General features: G+C 43.7%; 1 protein-coding gene across 1 annotated transcript; it reads left to right on the top strand.

Annotated features, from left to right (window-relative positions):
* Positions 1–1,816: 1,816 nt before the first annotated feature.
* Positions 1,817–7,765, top strand: LOC123101676 (uncharacterized). The gene is made up of 3 exons (XM_044523021.1): positions 1,817–2,068; positions 2,380–2,526; positions 7,263–7,765. The coding sequence occupies exons 1-3, from the start codon at positions 1,817–1,819 to the stop codon at positions 7,698–7,700; spliced, it is 837 nt and encodes a 278-aa protein (XP_044378956.1). The 3' UTR covers positions 7,701–7,765.
* Positions 7,766–13,000: the final 5,235 nt, after the last annotated feature.

The raw sequence follows: 13,000 nt of genomic DNA, 5'->3' as shown, positions 1-13,000 counted from the left end.
ACAATGGTAAATTGTATAGGTGCACTAGTTCGACGAAGAGATGGTGATGCAAGTGCAATATGGATAATAGATAAAGGTTTTTGTAATATGAAAATATAGAAACAACAAGGTAACTAATGATAAAAGTGAGCACAAACGGTATTGCAATATGTTGAAACAAGGCCTAGGGTTCATACCTTCACTAGTGCAAGTTCTCTCAACAATAATAACATAATTGGATCATATAACTATCCCTCAACATGCAAATAAGAGTCACTCCAAAGTCACTAATAGCGGAGAACAAACGAAGAGATTATTGTAGGGTACGAAACCACCTCAAAGTTATTCTTTCTGATCTATCTATTCAAGAGTCCGTAGTAAAATAATATGAAGCTATTCTTTCCGTTCAATCTATCCTAGAGTTCGTACTAGAATAACACCTTAAGAAACAAATCAACCAAAACCCTAATGTCACCTAGATACTCCAATGTCACCTCAAGTATCTGTGGGTATGATTATACGATACGCATCACACAATCTTAGATTCATATATTCAACCAACACAAAGTACTTCAAAGAGTGCCCCAAAGTTTCTACCGGAGAGTCAAGACGAAAACGTGTGCCAACCCCTATGCAGAAGTTCACGAGGTCATGGAACTCGCAAATTGATCACCAAAACATACATCAAGTGGACCACATGATATCACATTGTCACCACAGATAAGCACATGCAAGACATACATCAAGTGTTCTCAAATCCTTAAAGACTCAATCTGATAAGATAACTTCAAAGGGAAAATTCAATCCATTACAAGAGAGTAGAGGGGGAGAAACATCATAAGACCTAACCATAATAGCAAAGCTCGCGATACATCAAGATCGTGCGCTATCAAGAACACGAGAGAGAGAGAGAGAGAGAGAGAGAGAGATCAAACACATAGCTACTGGTACATACCCTCAGCCCTGAGGATGAACTACTGCCTCCTCGTCATGAAGACCGGCGGGATGATGAAGATGGCCATCGGAGAGGGATTTCCCTCCTCCGACAGGGTGCCGGGACGGGTCTAGATTGGTTTTCGGTGGCTACGAAGGCTTCTGGCGGCGTAACTCCCGATCTATTCTGCTCCCCGATGTTTTTAGGGTATATGGACATATATAGGCGAAAGAAGTCGGTCAGGGGAGCCACGAGGGTGGGGGCGCGCCCAGGGGGGTAGGGCGCGTCTCCCTGCCTCGTGGCTTCCTCGAAGCTTCCCTGACATCTATTCCAAGTCTCCTGGATTGCTTCCGTTCTAAAAATAAGTTCCGTGAAGTTTCAGGTCAATTGGACTCCGTTTGATTTTCCTTTTCTGCGATACTCTAAAACAAGGAAAAAATAGAAACTGGCACTGGGCTCCAGGTTAATAGGTTAGTCCCAAAAATCATATAAAATAGCATATAAATGCATATAAAACATCCAAGGTTGATAATATAATAGCATGGAACAATAAAAAATTATAGATACATTGGAGACGTATCAGCTGTCCTTTGGTGGTCCGGTAACGCCGGATCCGGTCCTCCCGACGGCCTGCCCTACGGCTCCGGCTAGCCGTGCCACCCCCCATCCATTCTCGGCCACCGCGGGCACCACACCCCTCATGTGCCTCCCTCCTCTTCCCGCCGCTCTGGGACCCCACACGGTGCACCCTCCACCAGTTGTTGCATGAGCTTGCTGGTCGGTGGCGATTTTGGCGATCCTGGTCATTGACTTGAATGCCCCGTGTAGCCATCCCCACCCCCGCGGTGGTGCGACCCAGTCGTTAGTGATGTTGTTGCCGGCCATGGGTGGGACGTGAGACCGATGACCGGGTGCGGGGGTGATTGCGGCCTGCCTTCCGTGCAGGCGCTCCCCTCGTCTCCGATGGCCCTCCTCCCCCTCCCCGAGCGATGGTGTCGGCTCTCATGGCAAATCGGTGATGCATATGATGTTGTGGCAGACACGATGCTCCTCGCAGTGGGCACTTGCTGGTGCTATTCTGGCCCCGGCGGCCTAGCCCACGTCTCTCATATGTCCTTCACTGTCAGCGTCATATGTCGAGCAGCTCCGGCCTCGGTAACCATATAGCTGCGTCTCTTCCGGCTTGCCAGGCGCGCCGATGTCTCGACGACTAAGGCCATGACAACTCGGATTTGCGTCTCTCTTGTCCTAGCTTGTCAGCGCTAGATGTCGTTGCCCCAAACCCTCTGTGTGGTTTCACTTCGTCGTCTCCCCACCCTATATGCTTCAAAGCCTCCTCCTTTTGCCGGATTCAGTGCTCGTGGCTCCGGAGGCAGTGCCACACTTCGACGGTATGTGCAGCCCTTCCAGCTCCCTCCCGGTGCGGTGGTTCCGACCAACAGAGACTTGCTCATCTTCGTTTCCAGACTCAGTGGCAATGGGATTGCTCAGCTTCAGGCCAGGGAGAGATCCTTGATCGACTTGCCGGTGCTGGCAGCGACGGCGCCCGCGGGTGTCGTTTCCTTCTTAGAGGCGATGCCAAGGCCTTCAGCTATGCCCCTCTTCGAGCGCAGGTGAAACCCTAGGTCTATTACCCCATATCGGATGGCGGCGGCGGCTGGGCGGCGTCTTCTTTCTTGAAGGCGTTATCTTGCTTGCTCGCGGTGTCCCCGATTTTGGTTCGGGTGATGTTGGTATTCTTGTTGGTTTGCCATTGTCACTTGTCGTTCGAGCTTGGTAGGTTTACCTGTGATGTATCTTCTGTTCGGGTCGAGCATCCTTTCTCTCTACTTCGAGTATTATGTTCACGTCTGTCTGCGTTCATATCATACGTTGCACCCCTCTCTTTCTACACCTTCTATCAATGAAAAGGTAGACAAGCTTTGCGTATTCGTGAAAAAAGGTTTGCTTGAATGTACCATCAACCTGCGTACTCGTGTGTCAATCTACTCTCACAGTTCCACGTTACAAAGCGTGGACGATATGTGTGGGTACATACACTACACAGCAGCAACTGACAAAATACCGAGGTAAACTGAAGAATGAAAACATGGTACTCCAAAAGAACAAAAACAAATGTTCTTGTTCATTACCACAGGTCAAAATTTGAAATTAAGTCACCATAACAATAAAAAAAATCTCTCCTTATCAAATGAGGTCGAGTTCGGCTTCAATGTAGTAGTACAATCGGTCTCAGCATTCACACTGCTAACTCTGACTGAACTACTCGTGTAGCTCCACGTTACAAAGCACTAGACCATCCACACGGGCCGGCAGCAGTTTAAAAAAAGGATTAACATCTCAGGGATCTGCTACCTCCCGTCATTTTTTCTAGATTAACATTTCAGGATTCTTTGGCCCTATTTGGTTCCCTGAGTTAGAGTTAGCTTGGGTTAATTTGGAGTCAACTAACTCAAAAATATCCAAACAAGATGATTAGTTTGGGTTAGATGAATATAATCCATCTAAAAATCTAACCAACCCAAGAGGTACTTATTTGGGTTAGTTTTTTTGGGACCACTAAAAAATATCTTTTTTCACTCACTCTCCCCGCAGCATATCGTTCCCACTTCCTCGAAGCTTCTCGTCCTCCCCCTCCCTCCCTCTCGCACCGTCCATGAAGGCGCCTCGCCGTATTCGCGCTCCCGTCAGCCGCCGGTAAGCAGCCCTGCCTTACCCTCCCGTTCCAACCCCATCATCTCCCCGCGGCCCGTCCGCCCACCGGTAAGCAATCGCGGCTCCTTGCGTGGCCTGTCCCCGTCGGCCTCGGCCAACGCGACTCCTTGCACAGGGACGACGGATCCGGTCGGCGGGCTGCGCGAGAGGCCAGCGCGGCTCCTTGCTGGGCGCGTCCCCGTCTGCCTCGGCCAGGGCTCGCTCCGCCAAATCTGACAGGATATAGGGTCTAAAGTAGCCAAATGATTGAGAAAGAGCATTTATTGTAAATCTAACCCTGCCGTCCAAACACCTCTTTGGTTAGAGTTAGTTTAGGGTTGATTTAGGATTAGAATCTAACTCTAACCTCTAACTGAGTTAAGTATCCAAACAGGGCCTTTGACGGGCATAAAGAAACATCTTGGTATAAACCACTAGACAAATAGAACAATGGTTAACTTCGCAGCTAATCCACTCTCATGGGTTGTAGGTCCATTGCCATCCAAATCCCGACCAAAACCAATTGAGCCGTCCCCAGCTCTCCGATCAGGGACTGGTGTCATGTTGAGTACTATGGAACCCAGAGCATAGTCAAGAAATATTTTAGGAATAGAAAAAGATAATTTAAGGTGGCAGTGTTAATGATGTGAGTGAATTGCTGGATCAAAGTTGAATTGTTCAAGATGTGTAGAGCTTTCACTGGGGAAGGTGTGTCTTAGATCTCTAAACTATTCGTGTAATTTTGATAGTAGTATTTTTAAGGTAGACTTGTTATCAAGACCCAAGACATTGATAACTAAATTACCAAATTCGTAAATTGGGTCCCTCTTATTTCGGCACTAAACTTTGTCATCGGATCCAACAATATACTTCATCACAGCTATCGTATTGCTTAGCTCACCACATAGTCAAATTTGTGCCTTGAGTTCCTCTGATTTGCGCTATGAACTAAAGTTAACTCAATGGATCGAGCAATTTATATTATGCACAATTCGATGGCATATATCTCATGTTGAAAGTAGGACTGTAGAAATATATTTATGCTTAGGCATTTATAGAAAATGTTTTCTCTCAAACGAACAAACTTTGGTCGGTCTTAGGCCTAACCATACGAACTGGCACCAAGGTTTGGGATGCGAGTGTTTCTTAATATGGACTCAGAGTCGCTCAACGAAGAGCCTCAGTCTTCGAGTACACCAGTAATGCAGCGACACGTTTTCCATCTAGAGCCCCTACTTCGTTGTCTTGCCTATCTTCACTTCTCCGAAATAATCACTCTTCATTTGGACTCTAGTACAGACTTTCACTACACTGCATCCACTCTATCGTATAATATTGTTTTGTGTATTACTATTATCAGGTGACATCGCTGGCCATAGTGAAGTGCGAAGTACCAACGTTGAGTGCAATTACCGATACTTCCTAATCCAGTGTGTGGCTCACCAGCAATCTAATAGTAGTTGAAGGTTGATCCTTGCTCACCATAGTATCAAACTAACTGGGTCTAACCATCTGACAGCTCCATGGTTCAACCTATTCATGTGACCATCTATCTTATAGATATGTACTCCCTCCGTTCTGAGTTACTTGTCGTAGATATGGATGTATCTAGATGTATTTTAGTTCTAGATATATCCATTTCCGCGACGAGTAATTTGGAACGGAGGGAGTACCACATATGTCTGCTAATATGTACATGCACATGCCTCACGACAACATCCTTAGCTAGTTCCAAATGCATTAATTTGTGGATGGTTGGTCGTCATCATTATTCATGGACATAACTTGTTTGGTGCAAACATAAGTCTAACTCACGTGAATGCAACCCATACACTGCCATGCTTCTGGGTAGCTTTGAGCCATGATTTGTTTCTTTGACTCCTATCAATTTTGAGCGACTGCTATTTAGGGCTTTTGTACAAGTTCTCAAAAGTGTCAAATTCTAGTGTGCTGGAGGTGCACATTACATATGCACATCACCCTTTCACCATTTTGCTAGAAATATTGCAAGGTAAGACATGAGACATTGTAGTTTATTTTAGGTAAATTCACCTATACAATGTAGAAAAATTCTTGCGTACTTCAAAAAATATTATGCCATGCAAAAATGTACAACGTGTATTTGGGAAAAAAATGTTACCATGTATTCAAAACATGTGTTTTTAGAAAATGTACATAATGCATTTCAAAATGTCCAGCGTGTATAAAAAATAAGTTTCATGTGTGGAATAAAAAATGCACACTGGGTATTGAGAAAAAAGTAGATATGTGTTCAACAAAGAAAACTGATAAAAACCGACAAAGAAACAAAAGAAAAGCAAAGAAACTGAAGAAAATACAAGAAAGAATTAAGAAAAGAAAAGTATAAGAAATAAAGGAAAACCAGAAAAAATAAAATGAGAAAACAATTAAAACCGAATAAAACCATTGAAAATAAAAAGAAGAAGGAAAAACAGAAGAAGAAAACTCGAGCAGAGTTTCTTTTTTAGGAAAACTCGCGAACTTTATTACCGCGTCACAATCTTTAGAGAGACGAACAAAAGAAGTATGATGACCAACCCCTAGAGTAAGTGAATGTTTTGCAAGATTGTGAGACTCGACATTCAAGGTCCTAAACTCATGTATGAAAGAACAAGAAATAAAGCTACTACCTATTTCTATGATTTCATGAATGACTGCTTCGTATTGCGTTGTGCTCCTTTCTTCGATACCATCAACCGCCACCTTACAATCTCAAGTCACTAAGATCTTGGTTAGACTAGCCACAGTGCGGAGTAATTTAGAGTAGTAACATGCATATGTTTATCAGTCTACAGTGGGGAGTAACATCTGTGTGGTGTCATTTAACACTTCATTTATTAGATTATAGAGTCATCTTGTCTTGATATGTACTCTCTCCGTCCTGAAATACTTGTCATAGAAATGGATGTATTTAGACGCATTTTAGTTCTAAATACATCCACTTTTATTCATTTCTACGACAAGTAATTCTGGACAGAGGGAGTATGATGTTACTCATACTATGAGTAACTAGCTATGTTACCACATGTCTTTTTTTCTTCATTAATTACTTGCCACAACATCTATTTTGCCTAGAGATGTATGATGTTGACATCTATGTTACTTTCATTGTAGGTAATCCTTGACCATGGCGAGTGCCCGGGCCTCCCTTATATCGCCAAAGTTTCCAAAACAGTTGGATCATCGATGTAGTATTTGATAACAACCACCGAAGGGAGAGCTATTGGGCCACGGGCCTCACCTCTATTCTACGCAGCCCTGAATTCAATGCCTCGCGCCCCTCTTCAGCTCTACTAGACACAAATTTACTCATCCTTCTTTTATGAGAAAGCAATTTACTCATCCTGTTCTTGATCCCTGAACAAATATTCACAGCGCCGCTCTCACACAAGCCTCATTAAACCCTCACAAGTGCCTCATTAAACCCTCACAAGTGCCTCATTTACACCCTCATCCCTGAACAAACATTTCTGCCCCGGTGTCTCCGTCGTACTCCTCCGCCTATTTAGCCAAACCACTAGTGGATCAGCACCGACAATCACAAGCACACAACACAAGAGAGAGTGAGTAGAAGTATAAGCTAGACTTGTCACTAGTGCAGCCCATGACCATGAAGTCCTGTAGCACCATATAGCCTCGCTCCTGCTCTGGTTCGCACTGGCAGCACACGCCGTGGTGGCTGCGAGGACCGTGCCCGCTTCAGCTGGCGGCGTGGCGGAGGCCTCACTTCAAGCCGCCGCCACCACGGAGAAGGGCGCAGGTGACAGCAGGAGCGCGCGTGGCGGACGTGAAGAACCTGTTCGTGGGCGTGGGAGGCATGGGTGACCTGCCGGGCCTCCCGGCCGTCGGCGGCGGCTACGGCGGGGGCTTCGGCAACAACGGAGCCGGCTTCTTCACCGGCGTTACGGGTCCGCTTGGCGGCGTTGGGGGCGGCGTGGGGAGCATCACTTGGCTGCATGGCGTGGTGGGAGCTGGCGGTATCTCTATCGGAGGGTTCGCTGGTGGTGGCATCCCGTTCGGCGGGCTCGGAGGCAGGCACGGCAGCGGAGGCGCCGGCGCCGTGGCACCTTGAGTACGTCGTCTCGGCCGAGCTGGCTAGGGCGCTCTGCGACGTGCATATACTTGCGTGACCATATGGCATGCTGAGGCATGGTGGATCGGAGGGGAATTTTTGGTCTATGGAGACATATGCACCTTATATGAAAAAAATTAGTAATTCAACTGAAAGTAAAAAGTTTTTGATTTTTTTTAAATAAACTTGACCTTTCACAGAAAAAATATCCTTTTGACTTCTTTTTAATAAAGACAAAATTTTGGCTAAAATAGTGTGAATAGTGACCCATAATAGCAAACAAATTTTGTCTTTTTTGCTGTGAAGTCAACTTTTGTTTTTTTTCGTCGAGATTTATATATCAATGCAAAAGTAAGTCAAGTGGTTTTTTAAAATAGTTCTTACCTATTCGGACTTTTTATTAAAATATTAAAAAAAATTCATATAGGATGCCTATACAATCAGGAACCAAAGTGTATTTACCATGATGGATCGCGCTAGCTTTGGTAGGTACATGGGTAGACACAGAAGATCCTGTTAATGATGTCGTGCAGGGCTCCGACGAAATAGTTCCGTGTATCTGTAATTAGAAGTCGGCTGGCGCTTGTGTCCTCTGTCTGTGTGACAATATTAACACCCGTAGAGACAAGCTTATACCTCGCTGATTGCGATCTATATATGCACTACCCATCTAAACAAGACATCATCATGATACAAGTTGCTCTTCTACATGTGAACTTTATTAACTGAGGCCCAATAATCGCTTCAATGCACCATCGGTGTCAGCATTCACCTTGCTGCTCAGACCTAGAGTACTCGTGTTGGTCTTCTTTCACTTCCAAAGCTCCACGTTACAAAACAGTAGCACATTGCACGGGCCGGCCGGAGTATATGCGCGCCAGTAAATAGTTTTTTTTAAATGATTTGAAGATCGCTCACCACGCGGTAGGAGTACCTAGCTTGTTGAATAGTACACACTAGAAGCGAAAGCGCGCTTTGCTGTGCCGAGAAATAAGTATGGACATAAAACTGAAATTGTGATCCATCTTAGTTTGTTTTCCTGTTCCTATAATAAGAGCAACTCCAACGGGGCGATCTATTTCGTCCGCCGTCGTCCATTTGGGTTGCGGAAAGTTGGCCCAACGCGCCGACTCAAACGGACGTGCGTCCGCTTTTTGTCTGCGTGCCGACCCATTCCCAATTCAATTTTAAGCCAATTTGCGTCGGTGCGGACACAAATCGGATGCGCGCCTACTCCCCTCCCTGGCCCACCAATCGGTGGCAAAGCGGCCACTCTGAGCTGAACTAAGGAATGAAAACAAAGTAGTAAATCAAAGGAAGAAAACGGACTATTCTTGTTCATTATAACTATTCAAAATTTCAAATCAAGTCACAAACACAAAAATTACCATCCTGTATGTGGATTCTATTAAGTGAGGTGGAGTTCGGCCTCAATGCAGTACAATCGGTCTCAGCAATCACACTGCTGGCTCTGACTGAACTATGCATGTAGCTCCTCGTTACAAAGAACTAGTCGATTCACACGGGCTGACAGGAGTTTATATAAAGGATCAACATCTCAGGGCTCTGCTGGCCCGTCGTTTTTCTGGATTAACACCTCAGGGTTGTTTGATGGGCATAAAGAATCATCTTGGTAGAAACCACTAGACAATTAGAACAATGGTCAGCTATGCAGCTAGTCCACTCACATGGGTTGTAGGTCAACTGCCATCCAACCCCTGACCAAAACCAATTTAGCCATCCCCAACTCTCCGATCTAGGACTGGTGTCATGTTGAGTACTGAGGAACCCATGGAGCATATTAAAAAAACAAATTAGGAATAGAGAAAATGAATTTAATGTGGCAGTGTTAATGATGTGAGTGAATTGCTAGATCAAAGTTGAATTGTTCAAGATGTGTGGAGCTTTCGGGAAGGTGTGCCTTGGATCTTTAAACTATTCGTGTAATTTTGATAGTAGTGTTTTTAAGGCAGACTAGTTATTAAGACCCAAGACATTGATAACTAAATTACCAAATCCGTATATTGGGTCCCTCTTATTTTCGCACTCAACCTTGTCATCGGATCCAACAATATATTTTATCACAGCTATCATATTGCTTAGCTCACCACATTGTTTGTGCCTTAAATTCCACTGATTTTTGCTCTAAACTTTAAATGGATCGAGCAATTCACAGCTATCATGTTGAAACTAGGACCGTAAAAATATAGTTATGTTTAGGCATCTATAGAAAATGTTTTCTCTCAAAAAAAAAACAAACTTTTGTCGGTCTTAGGCCCAATGAAAACAATAGCGCGCTACAGAAAATAGCGTGGCCCCTGAAAATATGCTATTAGCGAGGCATTGTACATTAATTTACTTAGCGAGACAATTCTCTATATGCTATAGCGCGCTATTAGCGACGCTATAGCGCGCTATTTTTTTCAGTGCTTAAGCCTAACCATTCGAACCAGCACCAAGGTTTGGGATGCAAGTGTTTCGTAACATGGACTCAGTGTCGCTCAATGAAGAACCTCAGTCTTCTTAGTTTTTTGCGGGAAAAAGAACCTCAGTCTTCGAGTACACCAGTAATTTGGCGACAAGTTCTTCATCTAGGGCTCCTACTCTCGCCTACCTTCACTTCTCCGACATAATCTCTTCATTTGGACTCTACTACCAACTTTCAGTACACAGCATCCACACTCTCGTGCAATATTGTTTTGTGTATTACAAGTGACATCGCTGCCATAGTTGATTGTAAAGTACCAGCGTTGAGTGTAATTACCGATACTTCCTAATCTTGCGTGGCTCACCAGCAATCTAATAGTAGTTGAAGGTCGATCCTTCCTCACCATAGTGTCAAACTAACTGGGTTCAACCTATTCATGTGACCATCTATCTTATACTCCATCCATTTGAGGGACACGCTTTCTCGGACGGAGAGAGTAGATATGTACCACATATGTCTGCTAGTATGTACATCCGCATGCCTCACAACAACATCCTTGTTCCAAATGCATTTTATTTGTGGATGGTTGGTCGTCATCATTATTCATGGACATATCTTGTTTGGTGCAAACATAAATCTAACTCACATGAATGCAATCCATCTATTGCCATGCTTCTGGGTAGCTTCGAGCCATGATTTGCTTCTTTGACTCCTATCAATTTTGAGCAACTGCTATTTAGGGCTTTTGTGCAAGTTCTCATAAGAATCAAATTCTAGTGTACTGGAGGCACACATTACTACATATGCACATCACCCTTTCACCATTTTGCTAGAAATACTGCAAGGTAAGACACGAGACATTGTAGTTTATTTTAGGCAAATTCACTTATACAATGTAAAAAAATATTGCGTAGCTTAATTTGGAAGAAAAATGTACGCAATGTATTTCAAAATGTCTACCGTATATAAAAAATAAGTTTCATGTGTGCAATAAAAAAATGCACATTGTGTAATGAAAATAAAGTAGATATGTGTTCAAAAAATAAAATTGATAAAAACCGAGAAAGAAACAAAAGAAAATCAAAGAAGCCGAAGAAAATACAGGAAAGAATAAAGACAACAAAAGTATAAGAAATAAAAAAAGAACCCGATAAAAACACAATGAGAAGACAAAGAAAATCAGATAAGATGAGAAGCCGGATAAAATCATTGAAAATAAAAAAAGCACAAAGTGAAACCAAAAAACCAAAAAGAAGAAAAGGAAACACGAGCAAAGTTTTTTTGGAGGGACATTTACATTTATCCCCCTAATTTACGCCCACTCTCAGATTTACCCGTAACTTTTTTATGTGCTGAAATTTGCCCCTAAAAAGCATTTTAGGTCACGAGAATGCCCTTCCAGCTGGTCAAAGTTGTTTGATCAAAACTTTGACAATTCATACCAAAATCATATGAACTCAGAAGAACGCAAATAAGATATCAAGATGTTCATAAAAATAAAACCTATATGCGCATGTCATTTACGTTAATCGCCTACACGTTCATTTATTGCATTCACCCAAAATAGTTTTTTAATGTTATAAACCCTAAAAAGCTTTAATTATTATTTTTGTCATGAATGTAAATGACATGTTCATATAGGTGATGTTTTTATGAACATTTGATATCTTATTTGAATTCTTCGGAGTTCATATGGATTTGTTATGAATTTTTAAAGTTTTTGTCAAATAACTTTGACCAGATGGGAGGGCATTCTTGCGACCTAAATTGTTTTGAGGGGCAAATTCGAGCACATAAAAAATTTAGGAGTAAATTTGAGTAGTGGGTTAGAGTTAGGGGCACAAATGTTAATGTCCCTTTTTTCAGGCAAAACTCACTCGCGAACTTTATTACTGTGTCACAATCTTTAGAGAGATGAACAAAATATCTCCAGGATGGCCAAACCCAGTATAGAGAGTTATTGGGCCACGGGCCTCATAGTCCCGCATGGCCGATTTGCCACTATTCTACGCAGCCCTGAATTCATTGCCTCGCACCCCTCGCCATGTTTACTACTCAACCCAAATTTACTCATCCTTCTTTTTTGAGAAAGCAATTTACTCATCCTGTTCTTGGTCCCTGAAAGAAAATTAACAGCACCCGACGCCGCTCTCGCACAAGCCTCATTTAGACCCTCACACCTGCCCCGGCCCGCTGTCTCCGTCGTACTCCTCCTCCGCCTATTTAGCCAAACCACAAGTGCATCAGCACCAACAATCACTTGCGCACAACACAAGAGAGAGTGAGCAGAAGTGTACTCGCTAGCTAGACTAGTGCGTCGCGAGCCATGGCCATGAAGTTCTGTAGTACCATCCATCTCCCTCCGATTCGTTGCCTTGGTCATCTTCTTCGCGTTGGGTTTCAAGGTCGGCATGTCCTCTTCGCCTACCGATGTCATCCAGGGCTACCTTCGATTCTGATCGAGTGATCGTTCAACAATGAGGAAGTCCCATGGCGTTGTAGTCTTAGATCGTGACTGCCCCGTCAACGAATCATGAAATTATTCTCCTCACCAAAGGTTAGGCTCCGTATTCTCATCCTGTCCCACCCATGTAGATCTGATGTTGTTGATTACTTTGTGCAATTCTGGGATTAGCAGTTCTCAAGTTAGGCAAAGTATGTATGTTCCATTATTTTATTAGACTGCAGCTTTTGATGTTGCAGGCCACAAGAACCGGTATCTAGCAGTGCCTCTACCACTGCTTGGGAGTTTTTTAGGATCGTAAGACGATCGATCTGGAAGGGTGTCACGCCAACGGGGATCAGAGTATGCAAATCGATAGGACAAGGTCTTCTCGATCTCGCCTGGCTGGCCCAACCGCCCAATAGGGAA

The sequence above is a fragment of the Triticum aestivum genome, chromosome 5A, assembly GCF_018294505.1.
Source record: "Triticum aestivum cultivar Chinese Spring chromosome 5A, IWGSC CS RefSeq v2.1, whole genome shotgun sequence".
NCBI lineage: Eukaryota > Viridiplantae > Streptophyta > Magnoliopsida > Poales > Poaceae > Triticum > Triticum aestivum.
This window is presented reverse-complemented; position numbering and strand designations above follow the sequence as displayed.

What these genes read in the sequence shown, in the direction of transcription:
- LOC123101676 (XM_044523021.1), top strand. Translation starts at nt 1,817, where the DNA reads ATGACCGGGTGCGGGGGTGATTGCGGCCTGCCTTCCGTGCAGGCGCTC. An exon ending in GTCGAGCAGCTCCGGCCTCG is followed by an intron (nt 2,069 to 2,379) that starts GTAACCATATAG and finishes CTTCGTTTCCAG; the next exon opens with ACTCAGTGGCAATGGGATTG. An exon ending in ATGCCCCTCTTCGAGCGCAG is followed by an intron (nt 2,527 to 7,262) that starts GTGAAACCCTAG and finishes AGCACCATATAG; the next exon opens with CCTCGCTCCTGCTCTGGTTC.